Below are 26438 nucleotides of genomic sequence, written 5' to 3'. Positions count from 1 at the left end.
CACTAAACACGTCCTGGCTAAACGACTACGTTTGGATAAGAGGAAAACTGTGTAACTGATTTTTCTGATGAAGCATTCCTTTACGGCCTATTCTTAACATACAGCAGTGATTCATTAGGCTGTGGCAAAATACGCCCTCCACTTTACATCAGTCCATTACCATTCGGCAAATGGGGCAATGAGCCTATCCCAGCTGAGTCACGCCCTCTCAGTCCTGGATTTCTGCAATGAGGTCCCGCTGCTGGCGCCATAACCCCCACCCCCCCCCATACTGCTACAGTTGGGACGAACGGCATGACAAGCAGCCGTGGACGCTACCAATTTTTGGGGGGTTGCAGAGTACTGACTCACTTTTAATGTCTCCGGCGCTCAACGCCCATCTTCAACACAGTCCTGTTCTCTGAACGCCTCCGGCCACAGCGCGGTCTGAGGTCCCGTCCTGGGACTCACTTCGACATCCGCGCCGCCCCTCTCTGCGCGGTTGGGTCAGTCCACCCACCTCTTCCACATGTTAGCTTGAGTTGTTAGCCCTCCGGACCTGCTGCAGTTCTCACCAGAGCCGATGCTGGACGAAGAACTGAAGGGAAATACTAAGTTCGTATTGGATTAAATTCTCCGGGCAGAATCAGCTGACCTGGCATTGAAAGGGTGAGTTTAGGGCTCGTGTGTGTATTTCAGCGATTACCGTCTCCTCTTCGACTCTCCTCTGCGGGGTAGAGGGGGAGAGGGGCTGCCCTCAGCACTTCAGAGCCCCAACATTCAACGTGGCAGCGTGGAGACGCGCTAAACTCTGGTCTCCGGCTGTAGCAGGGGGAGCTCTGCAGCCTCGCTTTGACCCAGTCAGGCTGATGTCAGCGGTCCGCTGCGTTTGGAGACGGCGCTCCTCACCGCGGCTTCTCCAAGAGAACGCCGCCAAACTAAATAGTTAAAGACTGCTTTCTTTTCGTTTTTCTCGAACGAAATTTGGGTGGTTTCTTCGGGAATGCCTGAAGAAACCAGTCTGTCTGCTTTTGGAAAGGCGAGACGTAGTGTTCTGCACTGAGGGGCTCTCAGCTCCGTAGAGCTGCGCACCTCTGTTTCCACTTTAAGACTTTAGGCGGACGAAAACGCTGTTATTTATTAAAATCAGAAGGGTAATGGGACACACTTCTAACTCGCTCTCGCTACGCACGGTTATTTTTGCACACATTGGATATACACGCAGTCCCATACAGTTATCAGCATCGATACAACTGCTAAAGCCCTGTTCGCCGTGTAACGTCAGGCGCTCTGTGTACGTGTAGAACAGATGTGTGTGTTAGTGTTTGTATGTGTTGGTGATTAGGAGCCAGTGCGTGGAGAAATGGGGACTATAACTAAAGGTCTAAAACAACAAACTGTTAATCTTATAACGTTTACTTAAGGGACTGGGTATTGTTAAACTAGTGTGTAGGACAGAAAACGTATTTAAGTGGGCAACGTTAATGTTAACTGGGCATTATTAAACTACATTAATAGACAAGGTTAGAGTCTAAGAATGAGTGATGTTAAGCGATGCTATAAGAGAACATAACTTCTCATTCTATAGTCCTAAGTTTCTTAATATGAAGTTCTCTCCCCACTCTTTCCCCTCAATCCTTCTCTCTCTCTCTCTCTCTCTCTCTCTCTCTCTCTCTCTCTCTCTCTCTCTTTCTGTCTTTCCTTCTTTCCCCCTCTGCCTCTCCTTCTCGCACTCATCACTGTAACTGCTCCATAAACTCAGTCTACTGCACTACTGTTTATATCTGCTCTATTTATACCCACAGACCTTAATCTGTGTGTGCCTTGTGTTACTTTAGTGTTAATTTCAGGACTTCTTATATTTATATAATTTTTTTATGATTCTATTTTTCTACAATTAGTGTTTATTTTTACGATTAGTGTTTTCATTAGTGCCTATATAAATTCACACTTTTCCTGTTTACCGTCTATTTAATGCTATTGCTACATCATGGGGTCTGAGAGTAACGCAATTTCAGTACACTGTATGGCCTGTCCATACTGTAGTATTGACAATAAAGCTGACTTGACTTCTCTCTGTCACTCTCTCTCTGTCTCTCTGGGTCCAGGCTCTGTCTCTGTGGCCAAATGGCTCCAGGACTGAGGAATGTTCACTATTTCCTCTCTGTAATAGTAGCACACTGCTGCTCACCACTATTCTCAACGAGCAGCTGCTCTAGACTGTTTAGAGGCTATGGCTGCTCCTCTAAGATTTTATCCTTGCTTGTCACTTCAAAACCTATAAGAGTTAGCCTTTAAAGTGTTTAAGACATTTTGTTTTAAGACAAGACCTTTTTTGGCTGTCTGTTAACTACTGAAACTACTGTACTGAAATCAAGAGATGTGTTCACAGCAGGTCTCTTAATTTATTAGATGTAAACATTCAGGTCCTCATCATATCAACATCCTGGATTCAGGATGGTGCATGTGTTTTTTCTTTTTTTCCACGGAAGCAGTGGCCTTGTTCATTGTTGAACTCTGAACTCTGGGTTTATTTTTGTGGATCATTTTCTCAACATTCTCAACTCAGGATAATGTGGCAAATCCTGGATTAAACTTTACACCCCAGGCTTAAACTGTGTTGTAAATATTCTGAATTAGTTCTTGGTGATAATAGTAATCCTTGGCTGGTGCACTTAGTGCTTATTTTGATTTCATGTACTAATTGAGCTTCTTGTGCATCAAGTGCCCGTTTAGCACCACAATATCGCGAGGGTCAGTGGCCCACTTTCTACCAGGATTATTGGATCTTAATTATTCAGTTATTAATCAAGTCTTATTATACCATAACCACTGTGATTTATTAATTATGCATCATGAGATTGTGAAATTGCTGTGCGAAACAGTGACGGTGTGCATTGTGCAGAGTGGACTTTCTATTAATTGTGCCAGTGCAGACAGATTGTTTGTACATCAAAGTTTGCAAACAGTCAGCCCCAGTCAACACCTAAATCAAGCACTTCTCCTGCCTCTCAGCTCTAGTGCTATAATTAAGTTGAGTAACAGCGTAATTACAGACATTATTTTTCTTCTTTTGAATTTAGTGTAGAATTCTGTGAGAATACCAAATCATGAACGCAGTTTAGGAACTGAACTGAAATGTTGGCTGAGGATATTGTTTTACAATATTGTGAAAGTGAAGAATTGAAGTGTGGACCGTGTACAGACCTTTATTGTTTATGGAATTGACCTTAGTCCTGAGCCAAAAAATATTTTCCAGTAAAATACAACAATACTCAGGAGTACTTTTAATCTGTACTCTGAATATAGCACTTACAGCCAGCCTTAGCCTTAGTACATCATACTTTCATCAGTTCTGTAGTTTCCTCTCATTCTCTCTTTTTCTTTATCTTTACTGCATGTATGTTTTTAGGAAACAGTGGTGAGGCAGCCTGTCTTTTTTAGTTTAGTCACACAAACCATACAAGCTATATGCCAGGAAAGAAGTAACATCACTTTTTTTGACAGTGCTTTGGCCTTCATGTTACAGTATATATTGCACAATTGACTACCTGAGGATAATCTGTGTGTGTGTCTGCATGTGTTTCTCATGTGGGTTTGGTCTCGTTTTTTGCCTCAAGTGAAGCTAGAGTAACGTATCTCTTCTACTTTGCGATTGGATCAACAATGTTGGATTGCGCTCCAGTGTATGTGTGTACTCTGATATGCACCTGTGTAAAAGACTTCCCAGGAAACAGGTCAATTCCCGACCCTTCTCCTGCTTCCCTCTTTTTTTCCCCTTCCTTTCTTTTTTTCAGCCTCAGGATGTTTTTCTTTGCTGAGCTGTTCTTCTTTTGTGTGAGGAGCCTGCATGTGTACACGTGTGTGTGTGCATGTGTGTGCGTGCGTGCGTGTGTGTGTGTGTGTGTGTGTGTTTGATCACTATGTCTCACCTGACGAGGCAGCTTAGAGTCACTGGTGTTTAAAAGAAAACACATTGGACCAATCAGGTGGCTTGTGTGGGGTGATGGGTGGATTTACCCTGACATGGGCTGTGTTTAGCGCGAATGAAGCATAGCAAACTGCTTTGTGAAGGCTGTTGTTGAGAACATTACACCCTGTTGCAGAATTGATGCTGGCTGGTTTTATCTCCTGCAGTTTTGATTAAAATGAATCCTAATGCAAAAACAGTCAATTTACACGTAACACATGTAGCAAGTTGTGTAACACAAACTTTTAGAATGACACTTAATGAATCTTGATTGTAGAATGTTTAATGAGACTGATGCAAAGTGGCATTTATTATCTACAGTTTTGGCAGATATTAAGCAACCTGAGTTGTATGCATATGCAAACTCTTCTTATTTGTTATAGCTTTATAACTTATAACATCTTGTGAAGGCTCACTGTGGTCCCTGAGCTGATAACGTCATTTTTCAATGCAACTGCTGGTGTGACACAGGATACACTTAGTAGTCTTAGCAGTGAAATAGTGCCAGACAAATGCCTGTTAAAAAGAATCAACATGTTATTGCTACATCAGGTTGTTTAACCCCTTAAACTGCTAGTTTACTATTTACTATTTAGTAATTACTATGAATGATTTGGGAACTAATGTGATGCTTGTAAATGTGTTGTATGTAGTTCTAAGGAGAAAAAGATATTGAAGAATTTAAGAGCTTAAAGATGCACAGTTGGAGCCTATATTTTATTCATAAGACAGTGTTTGCCCTTCTGGGGATCAATTTTGTATTGTATAGAAGAATTAAGCAGTGTAAAACAGTAAACTGTGTGCTGGCTTGGCCCTCCAGAACTAGAACTGGTTAATCCTGGTCGGATGATTTAGTGAATGGTGCATTAGGAGCTGTGGTTATCACAATCATATGGACCTTTACAACTCAACTTGTTGGTTCAAAGTAACATATTGCCACCAAGCTCTGTTTTCTCCTTGCAAAAATATATTTTTTCCTAGCCTGGTGCCAGACGCTTGGCCGTGCACGTCTGTGTTTCAGTCTGGAACTGTTCAGGGTGCCTGGATACTTTTAGCAGTCTTAGCAGTAAATGACCTCCTGTTGAATTAACTCTTACACTGGTCACTGGGAACAATAATTAAAAATAGTAATAATTCAGTCTTGGTGGCCTCACAGTGTGATTGGTCAGGAGCGCTGAATAAATACAGAGATGTACTTGACTAATCCCAAGGGGAAATTTGGGAATTTTGCAACCATGGAAGAAAAACACAGAACAATAAAATGGCAACAACTACACAGATTTACACATAGTGAAATTCTGTCTGTAGGTTTAAAATTGGTGCAGTTTAAGACTGTTGTTATAGTTTGTTTTGTTTTGTTGCATTCATTATTACTAATTGTGATGGCATGTCTGAAACATGGGCCAAACAGGAAGCCTTAAAATCTTTCAACAGAAAAAGGAAGACCTGGGTGTTCCTGTGGTCCAGTTTGCCTGCTGCACTGATAAAAAAACAACTTTAAGATTTCAGGTTGGATAACTCGAAAGAAAGCAAATAGCAAACGTTAATGACAGAGCTGGAGCGTTAACTGAAGATAACTGACTAGCAAAACTTGCTTTGAAAAAAGGTGCTTTGAATTTACATGATTCAAATAAGTCAAATACTTGCAAATGAGTAAAGTGCTTAGCATGAGCACAATTATTAACAAAACAAGTTTACTTAAAGAAAGCAAATGTGTTGACTAACGTTTTATTTGTGCACAACCACTAGACACAAATCCTGAACAATTTTTTCAGTCTAGCACACAGAGAGTTTTAGTTAGATACTTTAAAGTATGTGTATGTGTAGTGTATCACACGACTAATACAGAAGTCGTGTTCAAGCATGAAGGACTCTTCTTTGGCAGTAAAGTTATAGATATACACTGTAAAAATGCTTCATCAGTTCAATGTAAAGAAATTACTTAATGTAGTAACAAGTAATTGAACTCGTTTTATTCAACTTAGAAAATTAGTTTGATTGAAAGAATCATTCATTCAGTATATTTATTTAGGTTGAAAAAAGTAGTTAATTTGCTTGTTACCACACAAAGTATTTTTTAGGTTAAACTCATGAGCCATTATTTACAGTGTAGTACTGAAAGTGCAAATAAAAAATCCTTAATTTTTGGCATCAGGTTGCCACCAATCTTACAGCTCTATTGGACCGTGATGTTCCATGCTTAGTATCTATTTTTCTTTTAAATGATTTTTATTCTCTTAATATTTCAGTTCAGCAGAAATGACTGTTGCTCTGTACTTTGACAGCTGCAAAGAAACTGTTGGTCAATTGATGGAGTCCTCCTCAGTCCATCTCACGACGGCAATGGATTTAATCTGCACTTGATATTATTTCTTTGGAGCTTTCAGTTGCTCATGTACATGGTGCTCAGTCAAGAACCATTAATGCTTGGAAGAAGGTGCTCCAGTCAGTGGCTCCAATGTTTACTAGGCCCTTGCTATGTTTTTTTATTTACTTACTTATTTATTTTCTCACTTTTGTTTTCATGAAGCTATGTTCTGATGCGTGTATGCGTATGTAGGTGTACCTATGTTTTTAAATGTACTGTCCGAAACACATCCGGGAGGGGGAGGTGGGGAGTGAAAGGAGATGTTATGTGTTCTTATGTTATATGTATGCCGACATATAAGTCAAAAGACAATACAATTGTTCACAAAAAAAGAAAGTGCATACTTAATACCTGCATACTTTTACAAGACGTTGGAATGCAGCAACATAACACTTAACCCCTTAATCTCAGATGTATGAAATCCTAAAGAATTATTATTTAGGCTCACCCAAATTAGCGTTAAACTTCAATTAACATTGAAGTGCCCTGTGTGTGCTAACCTGGTCAAGTATTTCGCCGGTGATCCATTCTCAGAATTTTCTGATGGTCCCTTTAACTTGTTAAAATCTGCCCCAAGAGAAGTTACAATGAATGCATGCCCATGTTCGCCGTGCCCTTGTCCTGTGCCCATGATGGCCATAGTGATACTTGCCAACATACAGAATCTGCACTTTCTGTGCCGTGTTTCCATCACTGTATCCTTGTTTTAAAAAGAAGTGTGTTAAACAAAATAAAAACCAACTTGACTTTGTTAGACCAAATTCTTCATTTCATATAAATGCAGGACCAGCACCAAGAAATCATGTGATTAAGATTTAGCATATTAAGCATAAACATTTTTGTGTCTGCCTTTCTGAGTTAGCTTTGTTCCTTTATGTGCTTGTTTTGAGTTAAAATAGTCATAATCGCAACCCACAATCCCGTAACATGTATGCTGTTTTGATGCACCTGAAGTTCGCACCATGAGGGTTTTATTTAACAGGACCTTGAAAACGTGTAAAGCTCAAAGCTGCTGCTTTCTTCTTTAATCACAGGGTGTTTAGGGGTGTAACAGTTTAATACATATAGGCTACGATTTGTATTGTGAATGGCTAAAACAGTCTGTTTATATTTGTATGGTGAAAAGGCTGCTAGGCCGTTTGGGAGGTGAATCACAGAGTGTGTAACTGTTGGCCTCTTTGCTTTATCAAAGCATGTTGGGACGTGTTGGTGCAGCGTGCGTGTTATTTCCTTCTTTCCTTCTCCCTCTCTACCTCCCGTGCCCTTCTTTCTCTTTCTCTCGCTCCCTTTCTCCTACCCAACACATGGATTCCAGATGTCTTAGTACATAGTCACGTGTTCTTACTCGGTTACTTTAATGTTAGAAGCAGAAGAGCAGTGAGAATGGAGAACAAGATGCTCCAAGTAGCTCTGCCATGTTGGCACTGGTTTGCTTCGGTGTCACTTTGTGGTTTTGTCTAAGTTTATTTAGCCTAGCCTATAATTAAAAACCTAAACACTGCAGGTGAATTTTCCATGTTGTAAAAAATATCATCCTGCAATGAAACAGTTGACCAACATAGACCAAGAGTCAATAAATGGCCAGTTGTGGATTTCTTAATTTGATTAAGTCTGAAACCCTTGATTATGTCTGAAATGTCTTATTGAATTTGGAAACCAGTCCACACAATGAGGACATGTGACTTATCATTTGCTGAACGATGCTTAGCTACCATTTCAAGTTCATCACTTTAAAGCTGCATGCTTGTCTAAATGTACATTTTTGTAGTATCCAACTTGAATCAGTCAAGGGTTTCCACTTGAAATTCCTTTGTTGCTCTCGGACAACTCTGACAGCGTGTGTTAATGTGCAGCTATAAGAAAACTACTGAGGAAGAGAGATTGCAATCAGGAAGGTTTCTCCACTGATGTGACAGACTGAAAGCACTGATAGGGACAGATAGGGGGGTTTTGGGCTCCCACAGTAATTAAGCACATGTAGAAATTACAGGAAGTGAAGGTATAGACCCAGTTACTAAAGTTAGCACACAATGGCAGACCTCTGTGGACTTGTGTAGGGTGCCTTTTTGTTTAGTAGGGTGTAGTACGCTTATGCCGTGCTGAGAGGCAGAGGTTCTAATATAGCTGTGTGAATGTGAATGTGAACAGGAGACGTTCTGCTGTGAGTTTCATTTTTTAGACGCATAGTCTAAACTCACCTCTTTTATCTGCATCCTTGCTAGGCAGAAGGTGAAAGCAGTTCTGCTAAAATTATATTCCGTATTGCGTTCCTGTTCCCGCTGCAGGCAACACTGCAGCGCTGTCCTGTGAAAAGGTTGTAGGTTGGGTGCCAGTAATCTAGGCCTGTCACAGTTATTACACAATCACCTTATTGCAATTGTTTTAGCTGACTGCAGTTGTTTTCCACTGTTGTTGGCTTTCACAGTCATATCGTTGCTGTCCAAAATAAATCTCCATTTTTTTTTTCTTTTTAACACAATGGTGGTTCTTTATAGTGTGTGAGAATTCCATGATGCACCAAGAGAAAATGCTCCAAATTTACTTGGAATCAAATCTGTTTAGATTACCTTATGCTAAAAGTTGTGATAGCCATGTTTGTCAGAACATGGTCCATTACACTTTGATTATCCACATCACTGTCTGTTCACACCACCAGTCGGGTGAGAAACAAACTTTTGTTTATCAAGCTTATGTTAGCCAGTGACCAGTAGCAGTTTGATTGTTGTGCACACTTTGACAGCAGTGTGCGCACTGGAACAAGATGTAGTTGCTAGATTGGGAAAAAAATCAAGGCATCCCTTCATCAAAAGTCATTCAATTGGTAAGTTAGTATCATGCAGGTCTGTTTTTGTTTTTGTCATTTTTTGCATCTACTGCCTTGATAGATTGCGCTAAAACACTCTGTAATTGGTTAATTAACATGTCAGACAGATCATACAGACACGGGAGTCTGTGAGTCAGATGAGAGGAGAACACATCTGAAGGGTGTGGGGCAGAGACAAAGCAGGTATAACTAGGAAAGCAAGGGGTTAATGAGGCCAATGGTAGGATGGAAAGAAGTGACACTTAATTCCATAGATTACTTCAATCAATCAATCAATCAATAAATCAACCAATCTTTATTTAAACTCTTTAAAAGTGTAACAGAAATTGGAGACTGAAAAAAATTCACTGTGAGAACACATCAAATGCTAAAAAATAAAAAACAACAAAATAATACATTTACTAGTAGCTTTAGTAAATTAATCAAATCAGAATTAACCATTAAAATTGCAAAAATTAAGCATTTAATAAGCAACATATATAGGGATAAAATAGTAAAAACAGTTAATAAAATAAATAAATAAAAGAATGCAAAAAACAATAAAAGTAACAAAAAAGTAAAAATTGATAATAAAAAATCAACAACGAAAACAAATAACCTTAGTATTGAAAGTTATATATTAATTTAATATATTATTTTATGATATAATAACTAAACTAACGAATAGACAGATTGCAGGCTGAGTGAAGGTGGTTAGAGACCAAATGTTTTAAATGTTCATGTGACATCAGCAAGCAAAGGTTTAGAGTTTCCTGTAATGGGTTATAGTTCGCTAGTGCACTGTAGCTAAAAGTACATTTTCCCAGTTCAGTAAAAGCTCTAGGCACCTGAAGGATGATACGGTTGCTGAAATGGGTCTGGTAAATTACATTATTTACGCTGAGCATTTCTGTGATGTACAGTGACATATGGCCAGTTACTGCGTTAGATAAAAAGATGCCAGTGTGTCTCCCGACATACAACCAGAGATGACCAGCTAACCTTTTCATATAGCCTACAGTAATGGGTATAGTATGGGTAACCAGACATCTTAAAGCAGAGTGGTATACAGAGTCTAAAGACAGTAGTTGCAGATGCATTTCTGCATATCACGTCACTACAATCCAGAGTAGACAATAGCATTGCTTTAACAGTTTTTTTGTGTATATGCATTGGGAAACATGTTTTGTATTGATAAAGGAAGCCAGGTTTTTACTCAGTTTACATTAATGCTCATTAATGTAGTATTTTAAATGACATTTCTCATCTAATCATATGCCAAGGCATTTTTATTCACTAACTCTTTCAGTGTTAGATCTCTTCAGGATTGTGATTTTAAAATCAGTTCAAATCAGTGTTAGAGGCTCTGGAAAACAGCATACATTTAGTTTTCTCAGCATTTAAGACTAGTTTATGATTGTAAAAAGCCAGTTGTAAGGCATTAAAAGAATACTGTGGTTTATCCACTGCAACACCAGTATAGTCAGCCAGGCAGTACAGAATAGTGTCATCAGCAAGTAAATGTACATTGCAATCGATGACTTGTATGTTAGCTAGCTGATTATAAAGCTCGTGTATCTAAACTATAATTTTGTTTGGGCAGGAAGGCTTCATTACTGAACACCCAGAAGAGGTAGTGGGCAATATGACTGTATTTATCTTTATCATGATAAATTATGTGAGATTATGCCACAGAATTGTTTTCTGAGAATATTGTGGATATTGAACTGCAGGTTTCATTAAAAGAAGAGTAATAAAACCCCTTTAATTATATTTTAAGAGTAGATACACAGGATCAGGAAAATGACTTTTTGATAGTTGATCAAGCTGGTTTTAGATAGATACAGTGACTAGTACATGCTATAAACGGAGATGTTGAAGCAGGAAACACCTGTAATTTGCTCACGGAAAACTCAGCAGAAATATCAGAGATGGTCAGACGTGGAAAGTGCCTCCGGAAATTACCATGGGATTTTAGACCGCTGATTTGCTAAAATAGTATTTCTAAGCTTCTTGATTTCAGTCTTGCAGGAGTACTAGAAGTTGGGTCTTATTAATCAGTACTTATCATGATTAGCTAATTACCAAGGCAAGTATTGTGCTTATTAATTGCATATGAATAATCGTCCTGCGCTGATGTTTGAATGCACTCAAGTGGTTGCACATATATCAATACAACTGCAACCACACATTTGAATCATTCAAAGCTCCTTTTCTCAGTATGGCATGTTTCATAAAGAATCACGAGAGGCAGATGATGGCATTTGTTAGTTTACATTATTAATTTAGTGTTAGGCTGTTTAAGACACTGCTGTAAAGACATGTGATATGGTGGCAAACAAGACCAAATGCATGCCAACATGCTGCAAACACAGAAAACACTTTAATCAAAATGACTGCACCTATGCCCAGTCATGTTCTAGTAAATTCATGGTTATCTGGCCTGGTTTTTTAGCCGATGTGTTGTAGGACAGTGATATTAGCGATGTGTACAAATTAGGGCTGCAAGTAACGATTATTTCAATAATCGATGAATCGGGCGATTAGTTTTTCGATTAATCGATGAATCGGAGGGTGGTGGTCATTTCCATGTCTTTATTCAGAAATAGAACATTGAATAACAGAACAAATAAATGCTTACAATAATTAAATAATAGATTAAATCAAATAACATTTATTAATAAATTATTATAAAATAAATTAAACAAAGAAAAATAAGTGCATCTCTGATGCAAACACTAAATACAAACTAACTCACTGATACAAACTCACTCACTCCCTTTCTTTAGGAACTTTGCATTGCAATGCAAAAATGTTAGCATGTCAACATGCTCCTGGCTAAGGCTGGCTCTCTTTTTAGAAACTATATTACCTGCTGCAGAGAACAGACGCTCAGACGGTGTTGAAGTACCAGGAATGCATAAATAGGACTTGGCTAGCCTAGCCAATATAGGATATCTATCTCTGTTAGCTTTCCACCACTGCAGTGCATTTTGTTCCTTGGCAATGTTTCTTTCTCCAAAGTATGTGAGGACTTCATTTCTCACTTGGTTTTGAACATCGTCCCCTTCGTTTGCTCTGTCCTCGTCTTCACCATCAGAACCAAGGAGAGAATCCAATAGGGTGGCACGAGGTCCTGATTCAGCACCTGGAGTATCGGTGGAGGTGCTACTGCAACTGCCATGCTGCTGCACATCCATCTCCCTTTTCTCTGCGTCGGTCATGTTTCCTTTGTAGAATTTATTTATATGTTAAAGATATGTTAAATGTTAACTTAATGTTAAACTTATTTTAAAGAATCCGCCTCCGCTCCGGCTCCGCCTCGCTATGTTCAACTCGCTCTTTTTTTTTTTGCGTTGACGAAGCGCCGCAGGTGACGTAAGCTAATATGACAAGGCGAGTGAAACATAAATCGTGCGACACAACGAATCGATAATCAAATTCGTTGCCAACACTTTTAATAATCGATTATTATCGATTTTATCGATTCGTTGTTGCAGCCCTAGTACAAATAAAAGTGAAGTTATATTTATTTTTGAATGTGTATTATATATGATGGCTCCACCCCTTCGAGTGTCGTTTCTATTGTTTCCATTGCGTTGTGACTGACTTTGCAGCCTCTCTGAAGTTTTCTGCATTTGCAGAGCATGTGTAAAATGCAGTGTGTATGTTGTTATTCTGATGAAAGTGTTTTCTTAGTTTGCAGCTCATATTTATTGTGCAGTGTGTTGTTCTGTCAGCTACTGTATAGCTTTATACCTAGATTTATGCAATTGTAAACTGAATGCGAATCATTGTCATTAAGATCTGTTAGAGTGGCTATCTCTGACCATATCCATCATCAACAGAGTGATCAAATCTGGCTGTTAAAAATGTACACAGTCGCTGCGTTCGATAAACATTTTCGGAAGATTTGCTGAGGAGGGGTTGACATTTGTGTACGCAGTATGATGCAGTGCCTCCAGGATCCATGACAGCTGATGATATTTGATTTTGTATGTCGATCCAAGCGAGTGTGTTCTCTTGAAGATATAGTGTGTGTGTCTGTGTGCAAGTGTGGTGTGTCCAGAATCAAAGGCGTCCATTGTTGGAATGAGAAGCAGATGTTAGACTGGAATTCTCCTGACTACAGCAGTTCTTCTCTCTCGAGCACACTTTCTCTCGCTCAGTCTCTCACAAATCCACACACGTCTTTTTTGTCCACTCCTCCTTCACCATCTTATGTTCTCTTATTTTATAAAGTGTTGTGTTTTTGTTGTTTTTTTTTGTTGTTTCCTTCCTCTGTATCTTTCTCTTGACCTGCAGCATCCTACTGGGCTGCTAATGTAATTCCACTGATGCGCTAACATATGACAGTGCACTGCAGTCACATAGATGTTTGACAGACACATGATTTTACATGAACTTCTTTAAATGTGTCTGTGTGATTTGCTTCTACACGTACATAAAAAGCAGTAGAGAGATGGGTGTGTGTATGTGTGCGTGTTCTGCCACGTTGTCAGCACGGCTGAATGGTAGGAAGTGACTCAGGCTCACTCAGTTTTAGAACGGCTGCCTCTCTCTCTCTCTCTCTCTCTCTCTCTTTCTCTCTCTCTGTCTCTCTCTCTTTCCCTCTCTCTGTCTCTCTCTGTTTTTGTAACTTGTTACAGTTACTAAATTGTAACTATTTAAGCCGAGTGTTATTACAGAGGTGGTACAGATGATGGGTGTGGATATATTTGAAATAGGGTTGAAATTAAATGAAAATTTGAAAATAAGAGAGATGGAGTGGGCTATAGTTGACCTAAATTAGTATATTCAGCAGCTGCAATCCTTCTCTCCAAATAAGAACACAGTCAGTTGACTCTGTAGCTGTGTCTGTGTGGCCATAGCACTGTATTCAAATATCCAACTTACCCCACTGAGAGCTGGCTCCAACAAAGATAAAAAACAGTGACACAATGAAAACATATTGTAACTGTATGGATGCAAATATACACAATACACATAAATATATTGTCACTGTCAACCCAAAACTGTGTATATCCTTTTATTTCTAATGTCAGTTATCCCAAATAATGGGTCAAAATTTCATGGTAAATGGAATGCAAATTTACATATTATATGCTAAACACCAGACGACATTTGTTTTAATATTTCGAATTTTTTGATGTTTTAATATTTCAAATAAAAAAAACACAACATATCAAATGTTAAATCATGTACTGTAATTATGTATTTATTTGTTACCTTATTTCAGATTTGATAATGAAAACAGTGATTGCAAACTTTTCAATGGTGATTCTCCTTTTAAACGCTGGTGTGTGTATAGAACACGATGACGTAAAATTTAATGTGGGATAGGCTGATCTGTGAGCTATTTTCCGAAAAAGACTTAGACAATAAGTAACATGTAGGAAAAAAAAAGAAGCTTCTGTCATCAGTCATCGCTGATCTAAAAGGACACATATTCCGGATTACCAGCTGAATACTAGTGTGTAGAGGATATCGAAACATTGTATATAGGAAGACTCCTCACTCCAATTAATGCGCTTTTCCATGTGATTTTCTAGAGTGCAGTACATATTGTATCCAGACAAAAAAGCCCCAAGGGTCTCAAAAAGAGCAACTTTACATGAGGAGGCAAAAGCATTCTTAAGTTCTTATGTGAGTCAGTGTAAATAGGTGTTTGTCCAAGTAATTTTTGAGCATTTCTGTCAGTTCATTCATCATGTTACTATGTTCACATGTTGTAGAACAATAAAGATCAACAAAAATAGAGAAATATTTTGTTTTTGTTTTTTTTGGATAGTGATGATATGCTATCGCCTTTTTTGAATAAATATGAAGGTAGAAAGAAAGACTAACCTGTGAAAGAGGTAATGCCATTAACATATTTTCCTTCATATAAGCTCAAATAAAGGACTGTTATGTGTATGTGCGTGTTTGTGGAAGGGGAACAAGTCAGTGAGATTTGTGTCTGTGCAGGCAGATGTTCAGATTGTCACCAGCAAGCGAAACATTCTTTGATGATGAGATCAGAGCAACGGGACGAGTGTGTGTGTGTGTGTGTGTGTGTGTAGAAATGTTTGTTAGTCTAGTCTGTTAGAATGCATTTGAAAATGGATATCTCTCCTTTTGTTTAATTCTCTCTCTCTCTCTCTCTCTCTCTCTCTCTCTCTCTCTCTCTCTCTCTCTCTGTCTCTGTTTCTCTCTCTCTACAGGGAGCTGACCAGTTGTGACACTGGCGTGAGTGTGTGTGTGCTGGTACTAGTAGAACTGTTTGTGTATATGAGTTTATTGGTACCAATACAGGAGTGAGAGAGTAAGTGAGTGGGCGTCTCTTGGGGCGGAGCTCCGAAGAGGGGCAGGATTTTCAGGCGGAAGTTGGTCAAAAATGAACAAACTGACGTTCCACAACAACAAGACCATGCAGGACCGCCGTTGTGTGTGTGTGTTTCTCCCTAATGATGACACACTTAATGTCATCGTCACTGTGAGTTTACCCGCCACACTGCCGAGGAACACTCTCTTACACACGCAATGACTAATCACATCCTAACATGTTTCTGCTGGCAGCGTAATGTGTAATATATTTCAGTGAGTGTAAATGTTTAACATGATCTTTAATGTCAGTATTACTACAAAGCGTAAGACAAGGATTAAAAATCTTTTATTCTTCAATCTACAGTAGCAGCCAATAGACAACTTGCAGATAATTTTCTAAAAGATGTAAGATTGTTAATGAGAAACCATTTAATTTAATCATTCCTTGATTGAAAACCTCAGATTGGCCACATTTTCATTGATTTCATGAAATTATACTGAAATTATTAGGTTTTGAGAGATTTTTATGTCCATAACCAATTTTTTATGTCAAGTAAGGACTGTATTTCTCGTGGAAGCCACCTAGGGTCTCAGTAGAACACCCTATTCATGTTATGAAAGCTCACCCCTCCTAGTGAATTCTAATGAAGGGGTCTGATAACTATCTATGAATCACTGAATAAAACTTAATAACAAACTCCAAATGAAAACATCCAGCTACTAAATATATTCAAAATTATTGGTCTGCTTTTGCCTTTCTCAGAACACCAAGTATACTGTTTTAGGAATTATAGTAGGGTGGAATTAGGAGATCACGTCTATGTCCAAACAACCAGTGTAGCTTATTCACAGGTATCATTAGTTTGTGGAAAGCATGGTCAGTGTCTGGACGCCCCTGCTGCAACCTGTATAGTTTGCATATGGGTCAACACTATTATTAGCAGATGCTAATGATTATTATAAACTGATGTTGATAACAGGGTGAGATGTTTTCCAGTATTGACTACTGGATGCTGTTCCTCTCTCTCAGGTGAAGACTTTGTGTCAGGAACTGTTGGTGCAGGTGTGTGATCTGCTTAGACTGAAGGACTGTCACCTGTTTGGCCTCACTGTTGTTCAGAGTAAGAAGTGCTATGTGCATGCACGTTTCTGTACGAGTCTTGTATTCTGAGTTGTTGTTTTTATGTGTATGTGTGGATTTTAATGTAAACCATCTGTGTTCTTGTCAGACAATGAGCATATCTATATGGAACTGGGACAGAAATTGTCAAAATACTGTCCAAAGGAGTGGAAACGAGAGGCGAGCAGGGTAACACACACACAGTCCAATGCATGCAGATTTGTATGTCATATATAAAATTGAGTATTAGCGAGATAGCTAACTGCTAGAAAGCCAGATATCTTAATGCAGCTGTATAACTGTAGTAACTGTGTTTAAAACATCATTAAAATTGAGAGAATGGATTACTCAAATGACAGGAGTGACTTGTCAGATGTAAGGTAGAGATGGGTGATAAGGCACTTTGGATATGGATCATTATACATATTAAGATATTTTGAATCACCGACACAATTCAACAGCACATTTAAAACCATTGTTTTTTATTTGACACACTGTTCTAAACTAAGTCCAGTTAAGCAGGACTAATTATGTTCTCATTTTAATAAAACATGCTGTGTTCTTTTAGTACTGGTAATACTTACGATATGCTCAGAAAAGCAAATTGTGAACCTTGGTAATAAAAATGTATTGCAATAAAAATATTTACATAATAAATTTGTCATATTGCCCACCTCTAATATGAAATAAAACAGTTAGATACCAGGCTATCTAGATAGCTTGCCTCAGTTTCACTCCTTTTCTCTGGCATTCATTTTTGCTAAATAAAGATGTTTTCTTGACCTTTTTGTTCAACAACAGAAATAAGAATGACTGGCTAGCCTTTAGGATTGGTCGATCCCACAGGGATTTCCAATGTTTATGCTATGTATTTGCATAATGTTTGCTGGGTTTTGGAGTGAGAAAACATTGCTGATTAAAAATGTGAAAACTATCTATAATTGTAATAAAATTATAAATTCTCTGAAACTTCTGAGACTGTGACAGAATACAGCATAACATGACAAATAACAAATTAAAATCTGGTTTATTCCCAGATGTGTAACAATATATAAATAATAATGGCCTATAAATTTGTATCCTGATTAATTTTTGCAATCTATTAAAGGGAATTGATCAGTTTGGACCTCCGATGATTGTACACTTCAGAGCTCAGTACTATGTGGAGAATGGCAGGCTTATCAGGTAAGAGAACATGTAACACAGATACACATAAATATACACGGGGCGACAGTGTTTTTGATAGTATTTTATATTCTCTGATTTTGCCACCTCCAATCTGGATATAAAAATGTTTTAAAATAACAGCAGTAATATGATTATTTACTAAATCCTAAGTATATTTTTGATATTGTAGCTTTACCAGTGCAAGCTCCCACTCCATCATAAATCTGAATTCTTTATCTCTCTTACACAGTGATCGTACAGCGAGGTATTACTACTATTGGCATTTGCGGAAGCAGGTGTTGCAGTCCCAGTGCGTGCAGAGAGAGGAGGCTTATTTCCTGCTAGCTGCATTTGCTCTGCAGGCTGACCTGGGAAATTTCAAACGCAACAAGCACTTTGGGTCCTACTTTCAACCAGAGGCCTACTTCCCTTCCTGGGTGAGCACTGTACTATTCTCCTTATACCTTCTAATCTTTTGTTACAAGATGCCTCACTTGTCCTGTGATACATTTTAGACATCTGGTAGTACCTTCATAGATCTTCTTTCCATAGGCAGTTTATTGGTGTGCTCTTTCTCTTCAGTGCATTTGGAATCTCATATCTTATGCACAGACAGTCAAATATATTACACTACAGTATTTGGCTTTGGTTCCCAGCTGTGTGCATAAATATTCAGTTCTGATACTGGAGGGCCAGAGTCCAGCGCAGTTTGATGATTTGCCTGCTCAAGCACATTTGATTGAACTCATTACTTAATTACCAGGATTAGTGAATGTGCTGACTCAGACTATAACACATCCAATGCGAACACAATAAACAACATGAAAACGTTAACTATTCAGACATTATTTTTTTTGCTTCAAAATTATACACACTGGACACAATGTGATTTTTAAAAAAAGTTTAGCCATGCCATTTGCACTGTGGAAAGAAAAGAACAACAGGCAGAATGTCTTCAAGCAAGAGAGATATCCTTTGCTCTTCACAAAACAGGCGAACAGTAACAACGGGCAGGCTACTTTCCATTTTGGAAAAGCCAAAGGAGAACGGACAATTTCACCCCTTCATTTAGGAGCTGAAACAGCGCTTTTGAACATAGCTTGGATGTCTGTCTCCCAGTTTGAGCTGCTTTTTGAGATGCAGCAATGGGACAAACTAAGCCCTTTGACGTTTGTAAAAAGATACTGGTTGCTGCCGTGGATCACAACCAGTCATCAGGTCAAGTACCAGAGACAACAGTGATTGGTTGAATCCATGTCACCCACAAAGTTTGGAAAAATTATACAGAGGGTGAATAAAATAATTAATTTTCTGCGTTAATACATTTTCTCTCTGCAACAAATTGTGTTCGAAATGTACCATATATTGTCATTTATGTATGTGTTTGAATAAAAAAAATTTTGTCCAGATAATTTGTGTTCAATATGTGAACGGCAATAGAAAAGAGAAACTAATGAGCCCTGATGTAGGCAATATAACAATGCATATATAAATATTCAGTAGGGCTTGGGATTAAAAAAAAAAAAAATATATATATATATATATATATATATATATATATATATGTGTGTGTGTGTGTATATATGTATATATATATGTGTGTGTGTGTGTATGTGTATACACATATTTTATATATATATATATATATATATATATATATATATATATATATATATATATATATCTTTTAATGTGCATTAAATGGGTATGACACACTGAATTTGTAGTCTGTCCTCGACCACTCTTTTAAACTAGTTACTTTTCAGCTCATGCTCACTGCTTCAGTTTCCCTCAGGCACTTAAAAGATGTGAGTGGAATGTAGTTGAGGCCTATTGCTGCTCCTCATTCAGTGCAGTTTTAATTATCTGCTCTAAATCTCACTGTGGTCCTCGTTCCAAAAAATAGTGTACATTTTTTGCCCTTTTTTATTTTATAGCATCTTCAAAATATTTTCTTTTCTTTGACGTTTTGCTGTTTTTTTTAAGTTTGGTTTCTTCCTATTTTGTATCTTATAAATGCAGGTGGTTGATAACAGCAATAGAGCTGTGTGCTGAGGGTGAACGCTTATGAAGCAGCTCATCACTCCAACAGTGGCCCACTTTGTTCATGGTGTCCTTGTAGACCACGGATGAAATGTGGCAAACTGGGACGGTCTTTTTCATGTGACCCCTCTCTTTCTCTCTTTCTCTCGATCTCCCTCTCTCTTTCTAGGTGATCACTAAGAGGGGGCGAGAATATATTTTGCGTCACATTCCCAATATGCACAAAGAACAGTTTGCTCTGACTGCTTCAGAAGCTCAGCTGAAGTACATCAAAGAAGCAGCACTCCTGGATGACGTCACTGTCCACTACTACCGCCTTTACAAGGTCAGAGGGGAAGTCTTGTGTGTGTATTTATATTAGTGAGCGAGAGAGAGAGTTTTGAAAATAACTTGCTGAAATTTTCCCCTACAGGATAAGAAAGAAGTGGAGGCATCTCTTACTCTTGGTCTTACCCTGCGTGGGATCCAGATCTTTCAGGTGAGTCTATGCTGTAATCAATATGCATTTTTTTCCATATTTAAATGGGTTTCTGTACTTGGTAAAATCCAGTGTTTCTATTTTAGAAACTTGAGAAAATATTAATGAGTTGACAGACAGATTATATTTTTGTTGTCATGGTTTAGAATGTGGGAGCTGTCAGGCAACTCCTGTATGACTTTCCCTGGACCAACGTGGGCAAACTCGTATTTGTGGTCAGTACCGCACACACAAAGATTTAGAATGATTTTGCCTTTATACAGAATTTTTAAAAACTAGAACATTGAAATTTCATATTCATTTTAACAGAGTAACTGTGACACACAATGCTATGTTATCATCATCATCATCATCATTAACCGCTTAGTCCAGATAGGGTCGTGGTGCTATGTTATTATACTACTTATTATTATTAATCCTCTGTTCATGCTCTCTCTCTCTCTTTCTCTCTCTCACTCTGTCTGTCTCGCTCACTCTCTCAGGGGAAGAGGTTTGAGATCCTGCCCGATGGCTTGCCCTCTGCCAGAAAGCTCATCTACTACACCGGCTGTCCTATGCGTTCCCGCCACCTCCTACAGTTGCTTAGCAACAGCCACCGCCTGTATATGAATCTTCAGCCTGTACTTAAGCAGGTCCGGCGCTTAGAGGAGAATGAAGGTAACACAGCATGTTCATCTTGTTGCATGTTTGTGTGCAGAATAGGAGAAAACGTATGATGATAAGAATGATGAACAGAGCTGTTGATGATTTTCTAATGGCTGAGAACCACTGAGAACGAAATTATAATAAAATTAATGTTCGGAATACTATGGCTTTCTAAAGTGGTGATCAAAAATAGATCTTTTTACTAGAGCTTACTATAAATGCAAAATTACAGTGTGGTATCTATTAGTTAGCTTTTTTTTTCTTTTTTCAAAAAACAAAAATTCCAAATTCCTTCTAGTATGTGGTTTATAATATTTTCATTAAGTTATTATTAAATAAAATAACATTCATTGACATTACACATGATTCCAAACCTTTAAACATTAGAGTATGTCTGTGTGTTTTCAGAGAAGAAGCAGTATCGAGAGTCATATATCAGTGATGCTCTGGAGCTGGACATGGAGCAGCTTGAGCAGCGTTCTCGTGCAAGTGGTAGCAGTGTGGGGAGCGTCTCACGCCAGAAACGCTTCTCACGACACTCCACAACCAGCCACGGCAGCTCCCACACATCAGGCATTGACACAGACAGCTTCCGTACCCCTGCACACACACCCCACCGGCCGTTACGCACACACTCCTCTTCCAATACTAGCCACGCCAGCACACACACATCCGGCATTGAGAGCAGTGGCAAAGAGCGAGGCCTGGATGATGATGGTATGCATCTTACAACCACCCTTAAAGTTTAAAAAAGAAAATTATAAAATAAAATGGAGTTTCTGGAATTGAAGTGAGCTATTTTGAGAGTGGGGACCCTTTAGTAGTGGGTGCATATTGTGAGAGATATGTTATATTACTGTTCATATCATACTGTTCATATCACTCAAGATCTGAGTCTGCTTATACAGACCGTGACTTGTCTTTTAGTTTTAAAAATTAAAATTACATATCAAAAGAAATAAAATATATAAATAATGTAAAGGTTCTAGTAAGAACAACTCTTTATAAAATGATCCTTACATTATGAGAAGGTTCTTTAAACTAAAGGATCTTCACACTTACACATCACACAAAAATGGATCTTTAAAGAATCATCCATTGAAACATTCTTTAGTGAACAAAAATTATTTTTTATGTCATCTTTCCAAAGATCCCTTTTTGTTATCTTTGTTTTCAGAGTGCTGCCTAGGGGTCAGGACAAATATTTAGAATAACTGTTCAGTTAACTACCAGTCATTACAAAATCCAGATCTGAGTTTAGATGCCACTGATGTAATCAGATAAGAAAGGGAAAAAAATTGGCCACAACGGTGTATTCTGCACGATGATTTAAATCTTGTGCAGTTATTGATAAATGTGTTCATGTTTTGTGTTTCTGCAGAGATTGAGATGTTGGTTGATGACCCTAAAGACTATGAGGAGCTGCATGAGTTAGCGCTGGACCTCAGTCAAGACCTCTGCATTCATATCACTGAGGACATGCTAACATCTGCACAAAGAAATGGATACTCGGGTACTAACACACACACACACATGCACACACACAGACTGCTTCACTTTTCACAATGCAGTGTAATGTTCTGATCATTTAAGATTGATAAACTTGATGACAGCAGTGTGTAATGAGCTTTTGTAAACTGAACATATAAATTAATGATGATGTTTAATGGTGTGCGCACAGGTTTAGTTGTGAAGGAAGTGAGCTCATCAACATCTAGCTCTTCTGAGACTGTGGTGAAGATGAGAGGCCAAAGCATTGAATCCCTTCCTCAGGTAACACTCTCACACTCACTCACTTATTGTTCCATGACTGTAATCGACAATAGTTTTCTCAGTGGGTAGGAAATGTGTCAGCTACACCATCTTTTGGTTACATTCAAAACATTTTTAATCACCAGATATTTTGCCATAGGGAAAATAATGTTAACAGATTAAAAAATTGAACTTGGGTGAAACCGTAATTTTGCTACCATACTTGCACATTAGCTGCGAATGCAATATAACAGCAGAATATTTAGCGAAACTGTGAAGATTCATTAAATGCGTAAGGCACATATGTACATATGTATTTTACATATGTAAAATTTTATTACTTATCCATTTCACAGCTGTATTTTCTGTTGTTAATTCTCATTATGTCTGGAATTGTACTACAAAGGAGAGCTAGTGCTGTCTCATTGTTGTAAGCATTAAGCAAAGTGGTTAAGTGGATGTTTAAGCAGTTATAAATCATTTAGATTCTGTTTTTACTGGACTCTGAATGGATGAATGTATGTTTTGTAGACGGTGTCGGGCAGGAAGTCTCAGAGCTCGACAGATCGGCACAGCCAGTCTCTGGATGATGTTCGTCTGTGCCAGAGGAATTGCCAGGAGTGGGCGGAGCTCTGTCAGGATACTGCCCATAGTTACACGTTTGGCTGTGCTGAAGACCTTGGCGATGGTGTCGGCTGTGTCTACCAGGGACTTGCAGAACAGTGTGCTGGTGTCCGTGACAACCAGCACCCTTTCCCCATCAAAAGAACCAACAAGTACTTCTCCCTGGACCTCACTACAGAGGAGGTGCCTGAGTTTGTAGTGTGAGGAGAAGGAATGGTAAAAGCAAAAGAAAAAGACAGAGGACTTTTAGTGTGTGTGAGAGAGTGTAAGGAGAATAATGTGATGGAGCTGCTGATTTCAGCCTTTGGAAGTGAAAGGGAAACTGCGCCAGTCTGCCTCACCAGTCAGCTGCTTTAGGCAAGAGTGAACTCTTATCTGGGAGTGTGTGTGTGTGTGTGTGTATACATGTATGTATGCTGGTCTGTCTGTCTTTGCATGCTAATCAGAATCGGATATTCCATTTTATGTTTATTACATTAATCAGTGCTTAAGGCACACCCACACTGACACTAACATCTCTGTACTATAAGTGCAGAGTGATTTGAGGAATCTGCCACTATGAGATTAGAAGGACAATATAAGAGTCTTTAAGACTCAGGTGTAAGGTTATTTTAGTGTCTGTGTGTGTGTACCAGTGTTTCAGTGGAAGTGTTATTGACAGACTTGATCATACCATATGAGCTATGAACCAAAGACAGGCAGCACTCAGTATTCAATAAGAAAAGGAGTATACAGCCATATCGTAAAAATCTTTGAGGACAGGAATAGTGTGTGCGCGTGTGTACTAATGTGTGTTATGATGTGGTGCTGGCCACTCTATCTGAACCACCTGTGCCTTTCTTACACTATGCAAATTCTGAGACCCATAAACTGTTCTCTCAGCTCCTCACTCTTGCACCAAGTACATTTACCCTGACTCCGAGGAGATCAATCAAAACTGCTACAGACAGTTTTGAGTGAGGGTCCTGGTAGAACTTTAGAGTTTGGTGGAGTTCCTGCTCTGATGTTCTCTAAGCTGAATTATGATAAATGGAAAGAACAGTGCAAGACAAAAAAATGCAAAAATATCAAAATTCAGTCTTTTGTAGATCTTCCACACACAATTGATGCTTTGAGTTTACATGATTCAAACGTGTCAGTCGGCACATATCACAAGTCAAGTGTACTTCTTTGTGTTCACAATTCACAGGCAACTAACTGACAAATTTGAATGAAAGCACCATTAGTGTTGTAGTGTGTGTGTGTGTGTGTGTGTGTGTGTGTGTGTGTATATATATATATATATATATATATATATATATATATATATATATATATATATATATGCAAACAACTAATGAGAGAGCCAGATGTGGATGTCTTTACAGGTAGAATGATGGACTGGCTGTATGAAATGCATGCACAGAGGCAGTTTTTTATTATCGTACTTTTGCACTCAAAGTGCACTTGACTAACTCTCAGTGAATGGGACAAAGTGGACTTGGAGTGTAAAAGTCTGAGTAGGCACGTATTACACATTGGGGAGGAATTGTTTGATCATGAATTAAAAGAGAAGCTGGGGTTCTTCAAGACATTGCAGCCCCCATTCAGAAGCCTCTAAACCAAACCTTTCCTGTGTTTTCATCATTAAGACCATAAGCTTTTACATTGTCATTTTGCTAATTGTTGATCACATTTCTTTATTTTACAAACTGGAACTTGTAACTTAAAAATGTTTTATTGAGAATTTTAACTGATATAATGCATGCATTGTTGCTGTAAGAGTAAGAGCCATGTATTTTTGTTAGATCTGCCATATGTCAGTATTATTCCTGAATGGAAGTCAGTATTAGAAACCATTTCTCCCTTCTGTGTGTGTGAGTGTGAGTATGTGTGCATATGCTTATTCTCGCTATGAAATTAGCTAATAACCTCTCAATAATCTATCAATAACTAATGAAGACTTTCCAGCTGAACCTGTGAGCAATACATCATCCTCTCACTAATAATGTCAGAGTGAAGCTGGAGTATGTTGATTTTTACATACACACACATGCTCCCTTCTTCACGTGTAAAAAAGAGCAAAGACCCGTTTAAAAGTGTCCTTTATGTTATGTTTTCTTTTTTGGGGGGTCTTCAGCAGCACTTTTAAATGCCCTCATGCATGTGGGTATCCATTTCAGGTCCTTGTACATTCTTTTGAATAACAGTACAACCAAACTTAGTGTAGTTATTTCCCATGTTCATGCTTTATATTACCACAGGGTGATAGAACATTTGTCGCTCTTTCTCTCTTTGACACAAAACTTAACACAGCAATCAATATTGTAAACATTTCAGTAATGTATGTTTTCTACATTTTAATCAGTTATTAAAACTTCAGTTCATAAATAAGACAGATAAATCAAATACCTAACATTGTATTCAGATTTGTGACATTCTCTTCTGCTGGGATAAAAAAAAACATTCTGCACTCACAGAGATTTAAATCACTTTTGCTTGTGATATAAGTATAAATGGACTGAAATGGGGTTCTGCCTACAGATAACACCCACGTCTGTTCTTGTCCCTTTTTCATTTGTCGGCAGTTAGTTATAGTCCTTTCTGTGAAAGGAAATGCCCATGTAAAAAAGAAAGCAAATTAATATTTTTTTCTGTTTTTTGTTTTGTAAACCCTTTTGATCAATGCTTATGTTCCCGTAATGAAGTCTGGTGCGTGCCTTGCAGGTACTAATGTCCTCAAATGTACGCAATAAAAGGTACCTTCATTTTTCATGTGCTGCTTTTTGTGCTTTTTTATCTTTATTCTCTTATTGATTGCATTTTTGTATGCATTAATATTTACTGCCTTAAATATGTTAACACAGAATAAATGTCTGCTTAATGAAGCGTTAAGCTAAAAGGTGAATGGAGCCTGAACTATACATCAACTTTTTTCTTATCTAGCATTACTGAAAGGCAAAACACATGAATGCTTTTGGTTTTCCAGTGTATACTGAAGAAATGTATTAAAAACAAAATACTATCAAAGTACAATGTACCAAATATTGACAGTAAAACATATAACAACCATAATTATCAATGCAGTTCATAATTGTATAACACTGTTCTGTGTTATCTGAGGAGAAAATACATCAGTTGTTGTACATCTAAAAACAGCATTTAAGTCTTCTGTGAAAGTAACATATGGGAAGCAATCATTCT

General features: G+C 38.2%; 1 protein-coding gene across 1 annotated transcript; it reads left to right on the top strand.

Annotated features, from left to right (window-relative positions):
• The first annotated feature begins 295 nt into the window (after window positions 1-295).
• On the top strand, window positions 296-26009 carry frmd6 (FERM domain containing 6). Its single transcript, XM_017696604.2, has 14 exons — window positions 296-648; window positions 15324-15595; window positions 16457-16547; window positions 16656-16735; window positions 17655-17731; window positions 17964-18150; window positions 19926-20081; window positions 20169-20234; window positions 20381-20449; window positions 20717-20891; window positions 21288-21596; window positions 22261-22392; window positions 22561-22652; window positions 23163-26009. The coding sequence occupies exons 2-14, from the start codon at window positions 15497-15499 to the stop codon at window positions 23457-23459; spliced, it is 1830 nt and encodes a 609-aa protein (XP_017552093.1). The 5' UTR covers window positions 296-648; window positions 15324-15496; the 3' UTR covers window positions 23460-26009.
• Window positions 26010-26438: the final 429 nt, after the last annotated feature.

This window comes from Pygocentrus nattereri, chromosome 5 (assembly GCF_015220715.1).
Source record: "Pygocentrus nattereri isolate fPygNat1 chromosome 5, fPygNat1.pri, whole genome shotgun sequence".
NCBI lineage: Eukaryota > Metazoa > Chordata > Actinopteri > Characiformes > Serrasalmidae > Pygocentrus > Pygocentrus nattereri.
The sequence above is the reverse complement of the archived record's forward strand: the minus strand, read 5'-3'. Positions and strand labels throughout refer to the sequence as shown.

Coding starts and splice junctions, on each gene's coding strand:
- frmd6 (XM_017696604.2), top strand. CDS start 15,497: ATGAACAAACTGACGTTCCACAACAACAAGACCATGCAGGACCGCCGT. Junction 18,151..19,925: donor AGGCCTACTTCCCTTCCTGG/GTGAGCACTGTA, acceptor CTCTCTTTCTAG/GTGATCACTAAGAGGGGGCG. Junction 21,597..22,260: donor GCGAGGCCTGGATGATGATG/GTATGCATCTTA, acceptor GTGTTTCTGCAG/AGATTGAGATGTTGGTTGAT.